The sequence below is a fragment of the Sinocyclocheilus grahami genome, unplaced genomic scaffold (genome assembly GCF_001515645.1).
Source record: "Sinocyclocheilus grahami isolate Dianchi unplaced genomic scaffold, SAMN03320097.WGS_v1.1 scaffold31.1, whole genome shotgun sequence".
NCBI lineage: Eukaryota > Metazoa > Chordata > Actinopteri > Cypriniformes > Cyprinidae > Sinocyclocheilus > Sinocyclocheilus grahami.
Window position 1 is genome coordinate 595,019 of NW_015505210.1, and position 21,523 is coordinate 616,541.

Here is a 21,523-nt window from a genome sequence, read left to right on the forward strand (position 1 = left end):
AAATTACTTTCGATAATTTTTTTTTTTTTTTTTTTTTTTCTAAAAAATGCAAACATGTAAATCCATCTTGCTCACATATTATTGTAACAAAGTTTGTGCTGAACACAAAAAAACTTTCATGTTGGCCAATAGTATGTTATAAGTAGCTGAAATAAGCACAAATGTCATGGCATGTCAAGACATCTCAAGGGCCCCAAAATCACCTCAGACCCCAGAGAAGCCCTAGATATTGTTGGTCATTCAGTGTTTCTGTAAAAAGGGAGGGAGGGGGAGGGGGGGGGGACTAACGATAATACTGGTAAGATTATAATAATAATAATACTAATTTGACTACTAATAACAATGTAAAGCTCACTAAGGATTGATGAGCTGCTGGGTTCATGAATATCAATCACTTTGTCAGCATTCTTGCGAACTGATTTGCTTATATCAAAACAGGGACGATAATAGGTGAGTGCCAGCCAATGAGATTGTCGTTTGTGCATTAGCTCCACCCACTACCGGAAAAACCAGCATATCTTCTGCTTGTTCTTAAAAGCTGAAGAATTCCCAATGAACTCCATTATTTTGACAGGAAATACAACAAAGAATATCATTTACATATAACGTGTCAATTATGCATGGTATGTAAGACTCTCTCTCTCTCTCTCTCTCTCTCTCTCTCTCTTTCTCTTTCTTTGCGTGTGTGTGAGAAACACTGCTCTCAGCAAAGTGACGGCGAGTCATGTGCCTTCACACTATAGTTTATGGTGCGTCAAATACAGGTACGCTGTACATCCATTGAGATGAATTGAAAAATCGCACAGATTGTTGACGGAGAGCACCTCTCAAGCGCTCAGTCAGAGTGTTCGGCGAGTGAAACTATATCTGTGTTAAACTTATACTTACCCTCCAACTCACACACTGGCAAGTGAAATCTAAGAATTGATTAGCCAATGGCACCCAAGTCACCCAGAGTGAAGATTTAGTCACATATACAGTGGGGAAAAAAAGTATTTAGTCAGCCACCAATTGTGCAAGTTCTCCCACTTAAAAAGATGAGAGAGGCCTGTAATTTTCATCATAGGTATACCTCAACTATGAGAGACATAATGAGAAAAAAAATCCAGAAAATCACATTGTAGGATTTTTAAAGAATTTATTTGCAAATTATTGATTTACTCACTTTGTAGAGGTTTGTAGTGAAAGGAAGCATGCTTCCCCAGCCCCATTTGTTTTTCCATATATATTAGGGTCCGGACAAGGTTTGTGTTATCCAGCCGCACACATCAACAAAGCTTTGGGTAATGGAATTTTCCGTATAGGATGAGAGAGTTGAGGAATGTTACAGATTTCCTGCTGCCCTCACCAGCACCGTCAGAGGAGCTTCACGCCAGCTACAGCACACCTGTGCCGAGCAGCCCAGCTCCTTCTCCTGCTGTGTGTAACCAACCGTGCAGTGAACACGAGTAGGAGAATACCAAGTATATGTAGATTTGTCTTCACTGATAGTTTTATGTTCTGAGTCATTTCTCAAGGAAAATGTTGCAAGCCTGATGGGATGTAGGAATAGTTCATCCAAAAATGAAAATTCTTTAACCATTTTCTCAGTCGCGTCATTCCAAAACTGTATGACTTTTTCTGTGAAGCTATAGATTCTCCTACACTTAGAAATAAAGGTTCTTTATTGTCATCTGTGGTTCCTTGAAGAACCTTTAAGATCCATGGAACCTTTACATTCCACAAAAGGTTCTTTATAGTGGAAAACATACATATTTTCAGTGAATAACTACTTAAATTTGGTCTGTTTGCAAGAGAATAATTGGTAACACTTAGTTTAGGGACCAATTCTCTCACTCTTAACTAGTTGCTTATTAGCATGCATATTACTAGCATATTGGCTATTTATTAGTTCTTATAAAGCAGAGGTCCCCAAACACCGAGTCGCGACACACTACCGGGCCGTGGAAGAATTGCTACCGGGTCACAAGTATATTCTGGGGAAAATGTGTAGGCCTATAGATATGACACTGTTATTTATTTATGTTAATGATTGTTCTAATTATTCTGTATTTTCTTTGTATGCGATTAATATGGAGTAGCAATTTGACAATTTCATGTTAAATAAGTAAATGAAAGATTGCTCTGATCTCTCACATATTAAGAGTTAAATGGATCGCAGTTGATCCGTAATACGTACGGATGAGACCCTACCGTTCAGCACGCACGTGATTCGCAGATTAATTTGCCATTTTAAACGTACACGCAGTTTTAAACCACAAGAAGAAGAAATGAAAGAGAGCTTACTCACTCAATTCGTTACTCACGTGCTGTTCTCGCACACAATCAAAGCGCACACAAGAGACGTGTTTCAGACAGCTCGGAAATACGGAGTTGCGTATACATACACATAAAATTAGCCTATGTCAAAAACCCTTCATGGCATTGTCATTCTCTGTGCTTTATTTTTTTTTATATATTTCTTTTCTTGCTTATCCGAAAAAAAAAATAGTTCGATCTGTGACTCCAAAAAAACACAATATAATGCGTTGAACCACTATATAATGCTATTATAATAGCTACTATATAATAGCCTAATATATATATTAGGCTGTATATATCTATCCAACCCCCCCACCCCCCACATATTCTTATTCTGCAAGTCCATAGTTTAGATCCCTTAATCCTACCCCATACCTAAACTATCTAACTATTAATAAGCAGCAAATTAGGAGTGTACTGAGGCAAAAGTTGTAGTTAATACTTAGTTAATAGTGGCAGTTTGGCTACAAAATGTGTGACCGAATGATTTGTATGAATTCCTTTTATTATACTTTTAATGGTGTTTTTTTTGTCATTTTGTTATCTGTCATTGTAATGATAAAAGTAGAAAGTTTTTTTATAACCTTTTTTCTTCCACTGAAAAAAAAATTGTGTCGAGTGATCGTGCATTTTGATTAACCTTATTACAAAATTAACAACAATTTACAGTGATAAGTTTTGTAATTATCAAATAAAAATACAGATAATAAACTCCAAGTAAAATAAATAGTTATAGTTACATACAAAATGAATGAAAGAATCTGAACTTAATTTTTGTTTTTGCTGGTAACCAATACTACGGTCTGATTTTAGGTATAACTGATTTTATCGACACTAAACCAACCAACCAACCTCCGGTTTGGATTGACATGAGGCTGAGTAAATAATGACTGAATCTTCAATTTTAATGATGTTGGTGATGATGGTAATGGTTGTAATAAAATGCTACTGCGCTTCCATTTATTTCCATTCCTGACCAGACAGCACACTACTATATATCACTAATATATCAAGGTTGTGAATTAAAAGTAGATGTTTTCATAAATGATTCTTGTCTGATTGTTTGTCCAGAGAAAGAAAGCACTGGTTTGGGAGTTTAGTGCCTGTTTTTGATGCTGGATATGAAGGAAAACGTTTGGTTCTTTCAATGGATCCAGCCATAATTCTTCAAGGCCATTTTTATCACTCCAAGTTCTCTTTTTAGCTCCAATCTCACACCCTGGTTTTCAGTTGTCCGCTTATTCTCAAGCAAGATGGTAATGAGCAGAATCAAATTTGCACTCATGGAAAGCAAGCTTGTTTTCTTGAAATGTGGTTACCCACCTTGTTCTGTTTATGGAATAAGTCTGTTTCAATCAAATATTGATGCTGAGTAATTGATGCCACCATTCAGTTTGTTCAAATTATTTGGTTTGCACCTTCATAATGCCGTTTTAAACCATGTAGAAGCACTGTCTAGAGGCTGTGTCGCATCCAACCAGTTCTTGTGAATGCCAGCACTTAGGCTTACTTCAAATCTCTGTACAAACAGGGCCTGGGGTGCTGAATTCAGGGAAAACAAAGACATTGCTTTTGCCCGATACCTCAAAGATGATGTCAATAGCATACAGCTATAGGAGGACTCTCAGAACCAGATTGTAAATGCAGAACTGAAATCTGACACTATCTGTTTAGAGGTGTTTTGATATCATATTCTCTTCTTGGCTTTTTAAAGACCATAATATGAAGACATCCATTAAGTGATTCCAGCTCTAGCTGTCTTCATGTTGCTCCTAGTGATCTCGAGGGACCAACATTTATTTTCTTACCATCTAATCTTACTGTAATGTTGAGACTCTGTTGCTCAACACTGATGCCATAGCTCCTCCTACTGTACTGATCATTGAACATTCATGTACATTTGTTAATGTAGCACACAATAGAATAACTCGAGTAGAGATGAGAGAAATTGTGAAATGATTTTTTATTTTATTTCTTATTTTGTATTTTATTATTAGTTGCATTCATTATTATTATTTTTAATATTACTGTAAAAAAGATACTTGCTTTCTTGATTCATTCTTTAATTGCATATTTCCCTCTGAATGGTTTCATATCTTCAAATGAAATTTCAACCTAAAAAAAGCAAAGTATGCTTTTGATAGTCAAATCTTTATTTTATTTATTTAATTGGAAAAACCCATGTGAAAGTAATTGCACCCCTTAGGCTTGAAACAAAGAAATTGGTTACAAAGCCATAGAGGGTTGCAAAGCCATTTCTGAGGTTCTTGAACTTGAGTTGTTAACACAAAATGGAGAAAACTTAAAGTAGTTTTCTTCCGTGTTCAATGATTCAATAAGGAGGAGTCACTTGCAAAAAAAAATAAAAATAGTAGAAAACCAGAAACCGCATCAATACTGAATGATCTCCATGAACTTTGTGATCATATTCCATGGACAGATGAGTTACAAACTTCTTCAGAGGAGACAAGTTGTATCTGGATTCTGGAGATCTGTAACAGTGTGATACTATATGTATGGTGAAGCATATTGGTGCTGCTTTGGGACCTTGATGGCTTGTTATTGTTAAAGGAGGCATGAGTTTTGCTTTATACCAGACTATTCTGAAGAAGAATGACCGAATATCTGTGCTCAAGCTTATGCGTAATTGATTGATACCAGACAATAATCCAAAACATGGACACTTCTATGTCTGAATGGCTAAGAATCCAAATTAAAGTTTTAGAGTTGTACAGTTAAAGTCCTGACTTGAATCCTGTTGTGGCAGGACCTGAAAAGAGCAGTTGTACTTGAAGACCTACCAAAAACAGTTCGCAAGGCAACTTGAACTACAATTTCAAGGTTCATCAGTCTTTAGAATTGAAAAAGCTAATGTTGTAATGAAAACATCCTACTGTTTGTGTTTGTGTTCAGCCAGGCATGTTCCTGCGGTTCTACAATCTCCATGCGCTTGTAGCGTCTCGACCAATCTGACACACTAATTTTAATTTGATTTAACAAATCAATTATTCATTAGGTTAACAAATCGTCACAGTCCCCTCACTCAATTAACTGGATGCCAGGATGTCTGCTGAACACCAGGCGCTCTGGTCACATAAGCCTGAACACCCCAGTTTCCACCTGCATGGAGGGACGTCATATGGACGAGGTTCACGCAGCCTTCCTGCGGAGAGCCCTGATCTTCAGTCCCTCAAGAGGTGAGTCTAGAAACCACTTAAAATGCCTCTATTTTGCTATTTCTTTCCATTTTCAAATATATTATCGGCGTAACAAATTCGATTAGTGACAGAAAAGATTGTGGAATCTTAAAATGTTTAATTTAAATCCGAAAAAAATATATTTAGTTTTTTTTTCTGATTTAAATTAGATTTTAAATCCACACTGTGAACTTAATGTTTGGACTCAACATGTATATATCATAGTATAAATCTCACTGACCTTCTGAGCAGTAGAGTGTGTCTGTACACACAACCACACACACACTACCAAGTCTCTTATGCTCACCAAGATGACATTAATTTGATCAAAATACAGTAAAAACAGTAATACTGTGAAATATTATTACAATTTAAAAGAACTATTTTCTATTGTAATTTATTTTAAAATGTAATTTATTCCTGGATTGCAAAGCTGAATCACTTGAAGCAGAATTCCACTTGATCCCTCAGAAATCATTCTGATCTGCTAATCTGAATATGCTGATTTGCTGCTCAAAAACATTTATTATTATTATCAATGTTGAAAACAGTTGTGCTGCTTAATATTTTTGTAGAAACTTTGATTCGTGTTTTTTTCCGGATTCTTTGATGAATAGAAAATTCAAAAGAAAAGCTTTAGTTGGAAATATTTACTGTCACTTATGACCATTTGAATGCGTCCTTGCTGAATTTAGGTATTAATTTCTTTACATACTGACACCAGCTTTTGAACAGTTTGTGTTTGTGTGTGTGTGTGTAATATAATATATACAGTCTTCACATATAGGAATTTGCTGAAGTCATGAGCATTTTGATGGCAAAATAAATGAGACACCCTATAAGTCAAATTCATTTCCATTAAAAAAAATTACTTCTGTGGCCTCTTAGATGTCTACCTGACATTCATGTAATAATTTGTCTCTCCTCTTCTTTCTCTCTCTCTCTCTCTCTCTCTCTCTCTCTCTCTCTCTCTCTCTCTCTCTCTCTACTGATCCATATTCAGTGTGCTAGAGAAACATGTGGATCTGGATGAGTGTGATGTGAACAATGGCACATTACTGGAGATTTGGTACATGCCACCAGAGGCTTTAGGTTGGTGGCGCCTCTTTTGGTTTCCAATTTCTATCCAATTTTGTGTCATTTTTAGCTCGCCGTCATCTGTATGTGCTTATGTTTCCTTTTAGTCTTGCCAAATGATGAAGAAATGGGTGTATATATATATATATATATTACTAGGTTTAAGATCTCCTCAAAGCTTTTTCTGCATCAGATGAATAAAAAGGTAAATAAGCTTTAATGATTAAATAAATGTTGTTGTTATCATTTCAGATGCAGATGCAGACACGTGACCCTCTTATACTAGTCACGTCTTATTCTACAGTAAAAGTAAATCCACAATATTGGATTCATATTTGGAGAAACAGCATTGGGAAACATGCGCATGCAAACCACTAAGCCACGGCTCTGACAAACTCTGATGTAAATACTGTTATTGTAACATGTCTATAATGATTGTTTAGTACGGACATGTGAGCACAACACACGGTGGCTCACAGTCGCCCAGGTGAAGCGCACCACACTGCCGCTGTCGTGTCACGAGCCCAGCTGAAGAAATAAAAGCCTCAGCAATTATACCAGTGCCTGAAACTCTTCTGCTCCAACTGTAAAACAATGTGAGTCTGGCACTTTACACAACCCGCTCCTGACTCTCATTAATGAAAATAAATTTTGTAATATTGCTTATTGTATACTTTATTTAATTGTTTAATACTCATTAGTTGGAGACAAATATTTAAATACAATTAAATGTGTGATCTGTACTGGTTCGAGGGTGGATTTTTAATTCAAAATGGGTCTCAGTTTGATCTTAGATAAGAAATTCCTGGATCAACATTTATATTTTGTGTGTTTCACTCTTGAGGAGCAGACATTTGTAGATTTATTATACTAGATTTGCTATATGTTCTGTTTGCCACCTGGTGGCTATTAAGTGGAATGCAACTTAAAGGTTTAAGTAAGATGCATCTGATTTAACTTGGTATATCACAATCCTAATAAATAATCCAAAACATTTTTAATTTTGTTACATTTACACTACGGATCAAAAGTAATTTATTTATTTTTGTTAATTCAACAAGGATGCATGAAATGTATCAAAAATGACAATTAAGATATTTATAATGTTACAAAAGATTTCTGCTTTAAATAAACAGTGTTCTTTTAAACTTTCTATTCAAAGAATATATAGGGAAAAAAATAGCATTGTTTCCACAAAAATGTTAAACAGCACAACTGTTTTCATCATTAATAAAAAAAAAAAATTGAGCAGCAAAGCAGCATATTAGAATGATTTCTGAAGGACCATGTGACACTGAAGATTTGAGTAATGATGCTGAAAAATCAGCTTTGCATCACAGGAATAAATTAGATTTTAAAATAAAATAGAAAATGATTATTTTAAATTGTAAAAATATTTCACAATATTACTGTTTTTACTGTATTTTTAATCAAATAAATTCAGCTTTGCCATCACAGAAAAAAAAAACATTTTTAAATATATCCAACTAGAAAACAGCTATTTTAAATTGAAATAATCTTTGACAGTACTGTCTTCCCTTGTTTTTTAATTAAATAATTTCAGTCTTTGTGAGTTTAAAGACGTCATTATTCCAAGCTTTTGGTGGCCAGTGCAAGTAATTACAGTACAATTAAAAACCTGTTAATTAGTTAACTGTAAATCTCTTGATGATCATTAGAGACTTCTTTCCAAATATTAAAAATCTTACCAACCCCAACCTTTTGAACAGTAGTCTACTTTTTTTTTGTATGTGACAGAAAAGATGTTCCTGATGACAGCGCTGTTGCTAAAGTCTTCCGGGAGTCTGTGAAAGACAACCAACCTTGCGATGAGCTGTGGGCCGCCACTTCATCAGCAAGTTCTAGAGAGCCTGGCAGAACCATCTCAATGCACATATCCAGAGACATGGTGGGGGAAAGCACTTACATGCAGCTGATATTCGTCGAAGGTATCTCTGACTAAAAAGAGAAGCATTTTTATATAAAGATTTGTATTTCCATTTACAAAAAAAGCATTGTATCTACAGGAACGACGCTGGATGAGATTTGCGTGTTATCACGGGATTACAAAAACCTGGTTCCCGTGAGATCTTTGAACGGCAGGATGACTCTTCTGGATCTTACAGCTCCCTTCCTGTTCTCTGGAGACAAAAGATATTCATTTCATTTTAATTTCAATTAAAATATAGGCCCATGCAGTTTTTATTTCAGTTATTTTTGCACATCAAATTAAGCTAAGCTAAACTAAATTGAGAAATGTTGCCTAATTTCAGTTAACATTTATTTTATTTGAAGTAACAAAAAAAATTTTTTTAATGGTTTTAATTTTAGCCTTAGTTTGAGTTAACTCTAATAACCCTGTACTGAGTAGAAGTATATTTTATTATAATTGAATGTATATAGAATAAGAAAAATTTTATAGGTGCCCCTTTAAATATCTAAAGTTTCTGTGTGCTAACATTCTTAATCACTTATTCATACAGAAAAAAATACATTAATTACTAAATATTATAACATTTTAACATTCATTTCATTTTATTTAATAATTGTGTTTTTTATAAAATGTAATTTTAGTCACAAACAAGGACTTCAAAATCTGAAGCTAAGGTCAAAATAACAATTTATACAAATTATAAGTAATTAAATTGAGGTCTTTGTTGTTGTTTATTAAGTTATTTATTATTTGTTTGTTTTGTTAATTTTAATGAGCCTAGTTCAGTTCAAATGTATGTTTTCAGGTGTGTTTTCAAAAAAGCCGACCCAGGCATCACTGCAACATTTTTTTTATTTTTTTTTTTAAATATCTCATGTGATGTCCTAGTTGGCCAAAAAAATAACCTGTAGACACTTCAGCCACTCTTAAAAATGTATGGCTGTACCTTTAAGGAGTTCATCTGTGTCTCTGTCACACAGCCCTGGGAGTTCAGCAGATGCAGTTCAGATTGTTAATCCAGTTTGATCTGGAGGACCAGACTGACACATTAGAGGCTCTGCTGTGGGAGAACGCTGTGAGTGTACATGTTATAGCAATGCTATTTGCTAAGTAGTCTTTCAAAAGAGTAGAAATTCTGCAAACGTACATCAGCAGAGGGCACTGGTTTTGTTTTTTGTTTTTTTTTTAGAAATGGATAAGAGTGATTGTCTTATTCTTTATAGGAGAGGTTCTTCCATGTTTCTGCTGTAGATGCTTCAGGCAGTCCGGATTTGCAGGACAAGATTCAGACCATCATGGACACAATTCAACCACCATACAGCAGTTTGGGTAAAGATTTCATTTCCTATGAATCGTTTGTCTGAATTCCTACATTTAGAATAAGATAATGTTTTGTTTTTTTCTGTACTGTCTTTGTAGAAGAGTGTCCATGGCTGGATCTTTGCCTATCAGTCTACCCTGTAAAGGACAGCGACAGAAATAAAGTTTGCTATCAGATCACTAACACAGAAATTAGAGAAGAATAGAGCAAAGAGATCATAGATGGCCACCTGCGATGAACAAGAAAAAAGGAGTTGCCGGTAATGTTTTTTGTTGAGAAATGTAAATACATTATGGTCAAACACAATCCATAAATTCATATTGTAAAATAAAACGGCTTTATATTTATAATGCATCTTTTCTGCTGGATTCCCACTTATTTCCAGTTAAAATAATGACTAGTTCTATAGAGTATGTAGTATAAAGTATAAAACTCTTTTCTGTTTACTTGTTCTGCTTAGACCTGTATGAGTCATATTTAACAACCCATCTGAAGTGAAGTAACTGGTGAGCATCGAAAGCCGGTGGTTGTTGATAGAAACGCATTGCAGTTCTGTTTCAGTCCACTAGGTGTTGTATCTGTGAAAGCGGCGCCTCCCCGACCGAGCTTCATATCACAGAGCTGCATCAGGAGCCCATGGACGGCACTCAAGGATTCTAACTTTATGGAGAAGCTGGAAGCTCTTGGCCCTGACATGTACATTTTTCCTGTTAGACGAAATGCTAGTAAATATTTATGAGGTTCCAGGGCTTCAACTAGTTTTTAATTATTTGGTTAGTCACCTGTTTGACCAAGTATTTCTAATTTTTCCCCCCCCCCATCACAATTCTGCTGTTATAATATTACTCCTGGGATTAAAAAATGGAAACTGGAGATGTTCATCTAAACGAGAGACCAGCGAACGGGACTACGCTTGATGTTTGTTCCACGGCTTTGCCTTAACAACACTGGAATTATCAAAATTTGGATATTTTCGCAATGGAAATGCAATTTTTAACTGTATTTTGTTTGCTGGTTTGTTGTGAACTCTCAGTAGTTCTGGCGCGTAGGAATATCACGGCAGATTTAACGTCAAAAATCGCTTCATCCTATAAAGTGCGTGAAATCAATACAGACGGGCATGAACGACGTGTAACTTTAAATAAAATCAGTTATGAAACGGGTAAGAAACCTACAGATGTGCTTTCATCGACCAGGACTACGATAAACGTAACGTCGGTGAATGGGAGCGGTAACACAACGGTAAGAGCGTCTTCCAGGCAAAAGTACGAAATAACTTATCAAATGGACAAATATAGGAAAACCAAATCATTTCTGAGGGAAATGCACGGCGAAATTCGCGTAAAACGTCGTTGTCGTCGACAGGAAAGAGTGACTGCGCGAAATGAGCCTGACGGAAATCAAACCATCAGATTGCTTGAGAATGAATTTGAGCGTGTCGAGTCGATGCCGAAGCCTGTAGCGCAGATCCAGCCTACAGACCTTCCCACTGACTTCACGTCTATCCCTGAATGGGGCACCTCACCAGTGGAGGACTATGAGGAAGTTTTCACCCCGTTCATTCCTTTTAATACACGGTCAAAGACTCCAGGGGTGAAGAACCCGTTTTACCCCGTGACAGGTGAATCGTACGGTGCATATGCTGTCATGTGCATCTCCATTCTTATTTTCACTGTGGGAATTGTTGGGAATATAGCAATCATGTGCATAGTGTGCCACAATTACTACATGAGAAGCATTTCAAACTCCTTGCTGGCCAACCTCGCCCTGTGGGATTTTGTCATCCTGTTTTTCTGCTTGCCACTTGTTATATTCCACGAACTCACTAAGGATTGGCTCCTTGGGGAATTCTCCTGTAAAATCATTCCATACATTGAGGTAAAACTGGTCACTTTTGATGGATGATTGAAATGCAGTTTGTGTTACTGATGTGTGATATTCTTGGTAATAGACCAATTTGAAAATGTTTATAAGGGTAACGTAAGGCAAGATGAATTGATACTAAAATTATATAATAATATAGGAAATCAGTTTGGATTAACAAGTTAATAAGGATCATACTTGTTCACATACTGTACATCACATATTAGAAAGTTTCATGCCATTCTATCTCTTATGGTTTAATGCAGCCTATCCAGCTCTATGGTGTAAAATGAAGCATTGGACTTTGACTTTATTCTAGCAGGTTCTCAAAGATAATCCCACTTTCACACATGAAGCTGGTTAAACTCTTGTAAAGTTGCTGGTTTACCCTTTCTGGTGAATGCACCACATCTGCTATTCACACCTCATTTGTCATTTGATCTGTCAGCTTGCATTGCGTATCAGCATAAAAAAATGTTACAACTTGATGCCGTTTAAATCTGAAATGACAGAACATTTATGCCAGAGACACTTTTAGTATTTGTCTGCTAGTAACAAAGCACAGTACTCAAGACAGAGAGACGTTAAAAATTTCCTTCAAATGGCTGTTCTGCTAAACCATATGGGTTATTAGTCAAGTAAGTTGCTATATAATTATTGACTTAAACTTGGTTAGCAAGATTTTTTGTCAAACTATTTCACCGCCAGGGCAGTTGTTGACCTGAAAGAGAAACTGACTGAAAAAGATGTTTACACCAATCAAGCTAAAGCACCTTTTGTGGCAATGTTGAGATTGCAACACATACTTGCATTGCATTATTTCAGTCAACTGAAATATTTTTTTTACTGGCATAAAAAGCTAAAACATTCAGTGTGTGTCCAATTTCACAAATGTAAGATAATCACTATTTTTGACTTGCAAGTTTTAGTTTTGCGTCAACTACTTAACTTTGTGATATTATGTCAAAGCGCCCCTAACTGCATATTGTACAAGTTCAAACTGCTAAACATGTGGCTTTGTTATTCGTGTAGGTCAGGACAGACATCTTTGCTGTGTTTTGTCTTCCTCAGTAAGGGGGAGTGTCTCATCTGCAGACACAAAGAGATAGTGGTATTGCCCCTGGGGCAGCATTCAGAGTGTATCATGTGTTTCTGAGGAATTGACCTGATTGGTGCCATAGTTGTGGCTTTAATTTCTTGACACACTACAGAGCGCCAGGGCCTACACCCTAGATTCAGAACAACCCGCTAACTTGATCAAAATGCTTAAACTTTACAATGAAGTCGATGGCCTTAAATGGAAAGGCTGTGGTTATGTTCGTCTAGTGGGATTGAATTTCCTTGTCGTTCCACTGGCTCAGGGGTTCAGTACAAGTTACGCTCAATCGACACCCCTTGTGTCTTAATATTGATTACTAATTAATTCAGACTTTTTCCAAAAAAAAATTTTTCAAATGCAGAAATGTTAATAATTTTATAAAATCACTTACATGAATTTTTCAGCTGAAACCTTTATTTAAAACTTCTATGTATTATTTGAGCTATATGATTGTTCTTGACATTTTAGGTGTTAAGTTGTCATTTACGTTTACACATTTGGCAGGCACTTTTATCCAAAGCAGCTTACATTGCATTCAAGGTACACATTTTATGAGTTCTTGCTTTCCCTGGGAATCAAACCCATTACCTTGGTGTTGCTAGTGCCATACTCTAGTGAACTTTTTTTTTTTGCATTAAAATCATGTTAATGCACATTATTTATGACTCGTGGCTATACTATTGTGTTTAAAAGTTTACAAATTGGCCCAATTCACTCCCATTGTAAGTGCCTCCCTGTGTAGCACAAATAGTATGTGCATACTATACGCATACCGTCCGATTTTGGTTGCACATGCGCATCGACTTGGTTTTTTGCACTAATCAGTTGTTCCAAAAGTGGCAACAGTGGCCCGGGCTGCTGTTTTACAATAGAAAATTAAACTAAAGAGACGAAAAAACAGCAACAATAAAATAGCGGAGACTGCAACAACAACAGTTGCCTGCATTGACAATCGCTTGCGTAAGGGGGTTGTGAGATAGCAGCAACTTTAGTTTAAAAGATTTAAAAAAAAAAATTTGGTCATAACTTCTGGAGAAAAATAGAGCAGACGCTGGAAAAAGATTAAGCTCTCTAGAGCACATGTGTCGACTGCCTGCAGTCACTTACACCAATAGAGTATACTTTGAAAGGCTGCGCATTCAGCTGTACAAAAATGAAGTATATGGGTTTAACCCAGATTTTTGCTTTTTTTATGCCACAAGTGTTGTCAATCAAGTTTAAAGGGATAGTTCACTCAAAAATGAACATTTTGTCATCGTTTATTCATGTTTAAGTTTTTTTAAACCTGTATGAATAATAATGCTGGTAACCAAACAGTAGCCATTGATTTCCATAGTCTTTTTTTTTCTTCCATTTAATGGAAGTCAATGGCTACAGTCAATTGTTTGGTTACCAACAACAGAAGAATGAAACTCATTCAGGTTTGGAACGACTTGAGGGTGAGAGGATGATGACAGAACTTTCATTTTTGGGTGAACTATCCAATAGAACCTGGAATGAAGATTAATAGCACCTTGATCCACTTTTTGTCCAGGTTTTTCAGTGGAAGGATTTTCTAAAAGTTTATTTATAATGACCACACATCTCCTTTACCTTGCAGGTGGCGTCATTAGGAGTAACTACCTTCACTCTTTGTGCTTTGTGCATTGACCGTTTCCGTGCCGCGAGCAACGTCCAGCTGTACTACGAGATGATCGAGAACTGCATGTCTACTGCAGCCAAGCTAACCGTGATCTGGCTGGGTGCTCTGCTCCTCGCCCTCCCCGAGCTCCTCATCCGGCAGCTGGTGAGAGAGGAGCTCGAGCCTCCAGAGGTGATACCGTGCGAACATTGCGTAATCCGAATCTCCACGGCTCTCCCGGACACGCTTTACGTGCTCGGACTCACCTACAACAGTGCTCGCCTGTGGTGGTACTTCGGCTGCTACTTCTGCCTGCCCACCCTCTTCACCATCATCAGCTCGGTGGTGACTGCACGCAAAATCCGCAAGGCTGAGCGAACCAGCGTCCGAGGCAACCGCAAGCAGATCCAACTGGAAAGCCAAATGAACTGCATCGTTGTTGCTTTGGCTATCCTGTACGGCTTTTGCATCATTCCGGAGAACATCAGCAACATCGTATCGGTGTACATGGCTACAGGCGTGCCACGGCGCACGCTGGATATCTTGCATCTGGTGAGTCAGATGATGCTGTTCTTCAAGTCCGCGGTTACGCCTGTCCTGCTTCTGGTGCTCTGTCGGCCCTTCAGCAAAGCCTTCCTGGACTGCTGCTGCTGCTGTTTTGAGGAGTGCGGCCCACCAAAGTCCTCCGAGCCCAACAGTGATGACAACGAACAGGACGGCACCACCGAACTGGAGCTTTCACCTTATAGCACTGTAGTCCGCAGGGATCCATCTACCTTCCCAATAGCAGGAACACACTGCTAAGGTTGTACCTTACCTAAGGGCTAAACATTACCTAGGGCTTAGATTTACGGAATGAAATAGTTGAGAGATGTTGTTTTCACAGGCTGTGCAATTTTGTGCCGTTTCTGTTTTTACTTGACTTTGTTTTGGGAGAGATGCCCAAAAACTGGATATTTTATCTTGTGAAAAAAGGGACAAAGAGCACAGGCCATATGGTTGATGTTTACAAAAGGATACGTGTACCATGAGTAGTTTCTTGGAAGTTTATAGGAAGTCTAGAAGGATTATAAATTAACTTGCATGCATTTGTTACATTTGCACTGTTTTCTTAACCCTATACCGTTTTTTCCATTTTAATTTGGTGTATTTGTGTTTTTGTTCAAAGTATCTTTGAACAAAAAAAAGAGGCTTATGGATGGTAATAGAAAATGGTCGTTCGTAGTATATTTTGGTGTTGTGGAAATTGGCGATTCTTGTGAATCGGTTTAACGTTAAGCCTAGCTCCTTTGCTATCTAAGTATTAAATTCTCTCTGTATTTTCTAGCAGAAGAACTTGTGACGCTCTTCAGCCACTGGAAAGCACTGAAGAAGCTGTTTAGCCAAGACATGTCACTTTAATAAAAAACAACACCACATTGGAAGCTCTTAAGAGGTTTTTTTTTTTTACAGATGTTTGAGATAAACTTGATTTTTATGAAGTGAACCTGCCCTGGAGATAGTGTTTAGAATTTTGAGATTTTTTCTTTTTATTCAGTTTGTGACGGTAAATTACTACTTGGAGAAACTAACAAATCAATTTTCCTCCAGTGGTAAGTTCACAGGCCTGTGGGTCATCAATGCAATACAGTAATTTCCTAGCACACAGAGGCTATTGTTTAATACTGTGGCCAGTTCAACATTAGGCATTCATACACAAACGGATTCCATGACCTCATGGACAGAAGTGTGGACTGGATTGGGAATGTGGGGAAAGATGTAGGAAGCCTGTTTGGCTTAACAGGACAGTTGGAGTTTCGTTATTGTGGTCTGGTTGCTTATTGGCCATTTAATGTCAAAGGAAAGTTGTATTTTTGCTCTGCTTGAAGAACAATCCCATCTCTTTTACTATACATTTAAGCTTACCTCCAAAACCTAGTGAGCCACTTTGCTGTATGCTTCCAACACAGACAGCTTCCTTCCAAGGCAGCATCATAACAGAAATGGAATCTCAAGTGACCGATAATGTAAAACTGAAGACTTGAGTAACTTTCTTCTGTGGAACAAAAAATATATTTTGAAAAATGTCCAATGTGCTGGACCCCATTGACTTTAACTGTATGGACAAAAACATTTGAAATTTTTTAAAACTACTTTTGTATTGCACGGAAGAGAGTCATACAAGTTTCGAACAATGCAAAAGTGATATATGATATGACATGTGACAAAGTATTGTGACCCATACTTGGAATTAGTGCTCTGCATTTAACCCATCCAAAGTGCACACACACAGCAGTAAACACACACACACTGTGAACACACACCCGGAGCAGTGGGCAGCCATTTATGCTGCAAGCAGTTGGGGGTTCGGTGCCTTGCTCAAGGGCCCCTCAGTCGTGGTATTGAAGGTGGGCTTTGTACATTTACTCCCCCCACCTACAATCCCTGCTGGTACGAGACTCGAACCCGCAACCTTTGGGTTACGAGTCCGACTCTAACCATTAGGCCACGACTTCCTAATGGTTGTATTAGGAAAGGGAACTCATTAACTCATTAAATTTTTTTAAATTGTAAAATTATCTCTATCTTCTCTGTATATTCTCCTCTTGTTTCTTTAACTCATGACTTTGAGTACCTGATCAAAATACGTTCAGATCATGAAGAAGATTAGCGTGTATTTTATTTTAAGGTTCTCTGTTCATTGATGTCATTCTCATGCATATTTAAGTGGATTGCATCATTCAGACCCCCTTCGGCCTAATAAATGATTCATAGGCAGGAACAAACAGTCATTCTTTTGAATGGCACGTGTCATATTAATATTTCATGAATGATGAGCACTTCATGCCACTACAATGCATACTTGAGATGTTGTTGGGTCTCGCAAAGACTATATTCATTCTTTGTCTCATTTTTGAGTCTTTTCTGATTCAAATTACATCTTATTAAGGCATTTCTTATGCAAGATTTACTATGTCATTTCTTAATGTTGCGAGTTATGCACATCTTCCCAGACAATGTTTACACTGATAGAAACAGTTTTAGGTGTTTGGGCTGGGATAGTGCCCATACTTACAATGGCTGTCCGCTTTTTAGCATCTTTTCTAATTGGATCCATCTGATTGAGTGGATGCCATCCATGGAAAAGAAGGGCTTTATTGTCTTGTTATTCCTTTTGTGGAATTGTCCCTCATTTCTAGGTCACCGCCTGTGATAGACGCTTGAATGCGTTAATGAGTTTCCTGTGAACTCTTCCCTGTTTGTGAGCGGCTCTCGTCTTTGTCACACCACTGTATGTACTATTTGCAGTCCCCCTACTCAGCTCCCCTATGAAGGGGAATTATGTGATTGTTGGCACTGCCAAATTGCTGTTTGTTGTTGGAGAACATGAAAAACCTTTGAGTTTGTTTAAAGGTCGCTTTTGAAAAGCCTAATTGAGCTGCTTTGATGTTCACGCAATGGAACAGCCCACAGTCCCTCCTGTTTCCCCATCATCAGCATTATCCTCAACCTCTGATTGCATCCTAAGGGAAATCGCAACAATTTGTATCAAAGTGAAAAACTGTTATAGCCATTACATTAATAGACCCAACCTTTTTAATGTCAAATAAATATGATTTTCCAGAATGAGCAAATCAAAATTAACATATCTCACAGAATTATATATTTGATTCCCTGTTCAAAATTGGATGATTATCCAAGACAAAAATGGGTCCCCAAACCTATGGGATTGTGAAATTGTGCACCACATCACAACGGATGGGAAATGACCATTGTTCATTACATAATAATGAGTGTCTTATTAACTTTTAAACTCCCTTTATCTCAACTTGGCAAAGTGATTTGCGCAGTAACAAATGCTTTAATTTAAGTACTATTAATATGTATAAAGATCCATGGGCTATTATTTTATAAGTGCTATTTGCATATAGAATCACGAATATAATGAGTGGTACCAAAAGTATGAGATCACTAGTGAAAAATGCTTCTGTTTTTCTTTATTTCTAATTTGATGTGGAAAAATCATTACATTATCAGCAAAACAAGTGCAAATGAAGTGAAACCAATTTCAGTTCTTTGAGTCTAAAGGCTCGTTCACTCCAAGAATGATACCTATAATGATTAGCAGTGTTGGGGAGTAACTGCTTTATGTAATATAATTACAAAATAAATGTAACCGTAAAAAAATGTGTAGTTAAATTACAGTTAACGATTATAAAGGGGGTTACATCTGAATATTTCTTGTATTAATATTTACTATTTCTAAATCTGTATTTAACCTCAGAACAATCATAAAAGTAAAAAGAGATGCTAAAGACTGATTTTATGATGACTGCTTTATTAATTTAATTATAATCTTAATTCAAGTGATGAAGGATTTTGAAAGTCTGACAGTAATCAGTGTTGAGTACTACTGTAAGTTTACTGTTTGTTACTACTGTATGTTTGAAAATGGTTAACAGTTGAAAACATTCATTAGAAATTTAGAAAAGTAATCAAAAGCAGGTCCGGCGTCAAGGAGTGGCGTATTGCATGATGTTCTGAAGCCTACCCTGCAATTCTGAAGGACCTAGGCCTACCCCACCACCCCCGGAATACAATTTTAAATGCGGAAAGCAATCTAAACCGAACGCGATTTCAACTGAGGAGCACCCCTCGGATCTGATTTTAACCATTCGATGCGAAAATGTATTTAGAACATTCACTGTTAAATTCAAACGTTTTGTCTGGCATTATCAGTGTTTTCAACCACATGAAATTGATTTTAGGTTTCAGACATTTGTTAAATACACACTGATGTTTGAGAGTTTGTTAAATACACTGGTGTCTAAGGAAAGCGCCAAATATTAATCCTTTCAATTAAAATCGGATTACGTGTTTTATTAATATAGGAACACGTTGTGTAGGTAACTATAAAGTTCACTCTATTCTTGTCCTAGATTAACGGTGACAATTTTATGTAATTTGGGAGAAAAGGGTGAATTTACGTGATGTTAAACCAAAGATCCAAAACAAACCCAAAATAAATTCTGATTGGTTGTCAATATTTTTGTATTATTGTTCATCAGCTGGGGGGAAAAAAATCAGTCTGATAGTTATCATCCTTGTTGTGAATGGTCCTTAAGTCTTTATAGATCAACTGAGGTTTTCAAAGTGAAAATGGATAATTTATACATTTGGAAAGTATCCAAATTAACTCAGCATCAGGTCCACAAAACTGAAGACTTTCAGACCTGATTTTAAGAAAACGTACTATAGTCTTATCTGAAAAAATCCAGAGCTCATATGTCAGATTACTTTCTTTTTTTTTTTAATTGCTACCGAAAGCATAGTGGTCTGCAGGACTGAACATGCACCCGGAGTAGATGTTAATCAGCCTTCTGAGTCACCAGAGTTGAACACCAGACAACAATACTGTTCTTTAGGTGTTTAGCTATGTAGCGCAAATGCTAAAGCTGTGCTTGTGCATAAACAAGCATTTAATGAACCAAAAAAAAATACTATCAGTGCTCCCAAAGGGAATGTAGATACAGTTTAAGATTCACATGTTTCACAGTACAGATATATGGACCCAACTGTATTTGTAATAGAACCTGAGAGTGGAGGAGGGTTAAATGTGCATCAGCATCCACTAACATAATAATGCTTTACTGGGTGTATATGAACAATCTCAGCATTGTTTTTCTCCCTCATTCTCTCTCTGAAATACAGAAAACATCCTTTTTCAACCATCTCTGTTCTTTAGTGCTTGCATGTAAATTTGGTTGTGGCATCTCAGCTCTGTTTTCTTTAACATTTGCAAATACAGAACGTCTTTCATGATTGTGTTTTTCTTTTTGATTCAGTTTCCATTTCCTCTTTCCTTTTCCATACAGTAGGCTATGCGTGTCTGTAAACCCTCAAGAGCTTCTCGAGGAACTAAAACTCTTGTCTCAAAACACATTCTCACATGGACCTTTTAGCAAAAATAAAAATTTGCAGAGTTTTCATTTGGACAAAGGAAACTGTTTACGTCACTGTGGCATTTGGGCCAAAAGGAAACAATCACTGCCCTGTGTGGACTTTTTATGGCATGTTGGAGAAAGCCAAATGAGCATTACTGGCCTGTGACTCAGTGGACAAACAAAAGGACCGCAAGAGACACTGAAGTGTTGTAATTTATTTTAAAGGGTTAGTTCATCCCAAAATGAAAGTTCCACATGTCGTTCCAAACCTGTAAGACCTTCGTTCATCTTCGGAACTCAAATTAAAGGGGTCATATGATGTTGCTAAAAATAACATTATTTTGTGTATTTGGTGTAATGAAATGCAATGAAACACACATCGTCACACACGGCGGGCTAGAGTGAGGAACGGCCGGCGGGCTTGAGAACGGGGCGGCTGGCGGATTCGACGAATCGTAGAAAGGACATCGTTAAAACAGTCCGAGTGACATCAGTGGCTCAACTTCAGTTTTGCGAAGCTATGAGAATACTTTTTGAGTGCAAAGAAAACAAAAATAACAATTTATTTAACAATTCTTCTTCCCATTTTGGAGAGTACCCAAGAGCATAATCGTCATAATCAGTGTTGTTTATGTTTGAAGGAGAAAGCGCGCACATGAATGTAATCTGCTAATCAGCATTGTTTATGCTTAGGGGAAAGCGTGCGTATGTGTTGTGATACTCTAAAATGGAGGAAGACATAACTCGGGGGAGAAGAATTGTTAAATAAATTGTTATTTTTGTTTTCTTTGCGCTCAAAAAGTATTCTCGTAACTTAAAAAAACTGATGTTGAGCCACTGATATCGCATGGACTGTTTTACCGATGTCTTTACTACTTTTCTGGACCTGGGAACATTTCAGTTGCGTTGCTGTCTATGCAGGGTCTGAGAGCTCTCACATTTCATCAAAAATATCTCAATTTGTGTTCCGAAGATGAACGAAGGTCTTACAGGTTTGGAACGACATGAGGGGTGAGTAATTAATGACAGAATTTTTAATTTTGGGTGAACTATCCCTTTAAGCATTCAAGGGCCATGAGTCCAATAAACCACTATGTGAAATATGTTTGCTTTGACATACATTGATATCCAAAATTACTGTCTTTTCTGAGGTGAATCCATTTAAAGTTGCCAATTTCCTAGATTTT

At 37.0% G+C, this 21,523-nt stretch overlaps 1 protein-coding gene and 1 pseudogene across 1 annotated transcript; both read left to right on the forward strand.

Annotated features, from left to right (window-relative positions):
• LOC107573479 (protection of telomeres protein 1-like) overlaps positions 1-10,805 on the forward strand; it is a 17,761-nt pseudogene extending 6,956 nt beyond the window's left edge.
• Positions 10,806-11,402: 597 nt separating this feature from the next.
• On the forward strand, positions 11,403-15,841 carry LOC107573461 (prosaposin receptor GPR37-like). The gene is made up of 2 exons (XM_016259895.1): positions 11,403-11,450; positions 14,392-15,841. The coding sequence occupies exon 2, from the start codon at positions 14,482-14,484 to the stop codon at positions 15,214-15,216; it is 735 nt and encodes a 244-aa protein (XP_016115381.1). The 5' UTR covers positions 11,403-11,450; positions 14,392-14,481; the 3' UTR covers positions 15,217-15,841.
• The last annotated feature ends 5,682 nt before the right edge of the window (positions 15,842-21,523 follow it).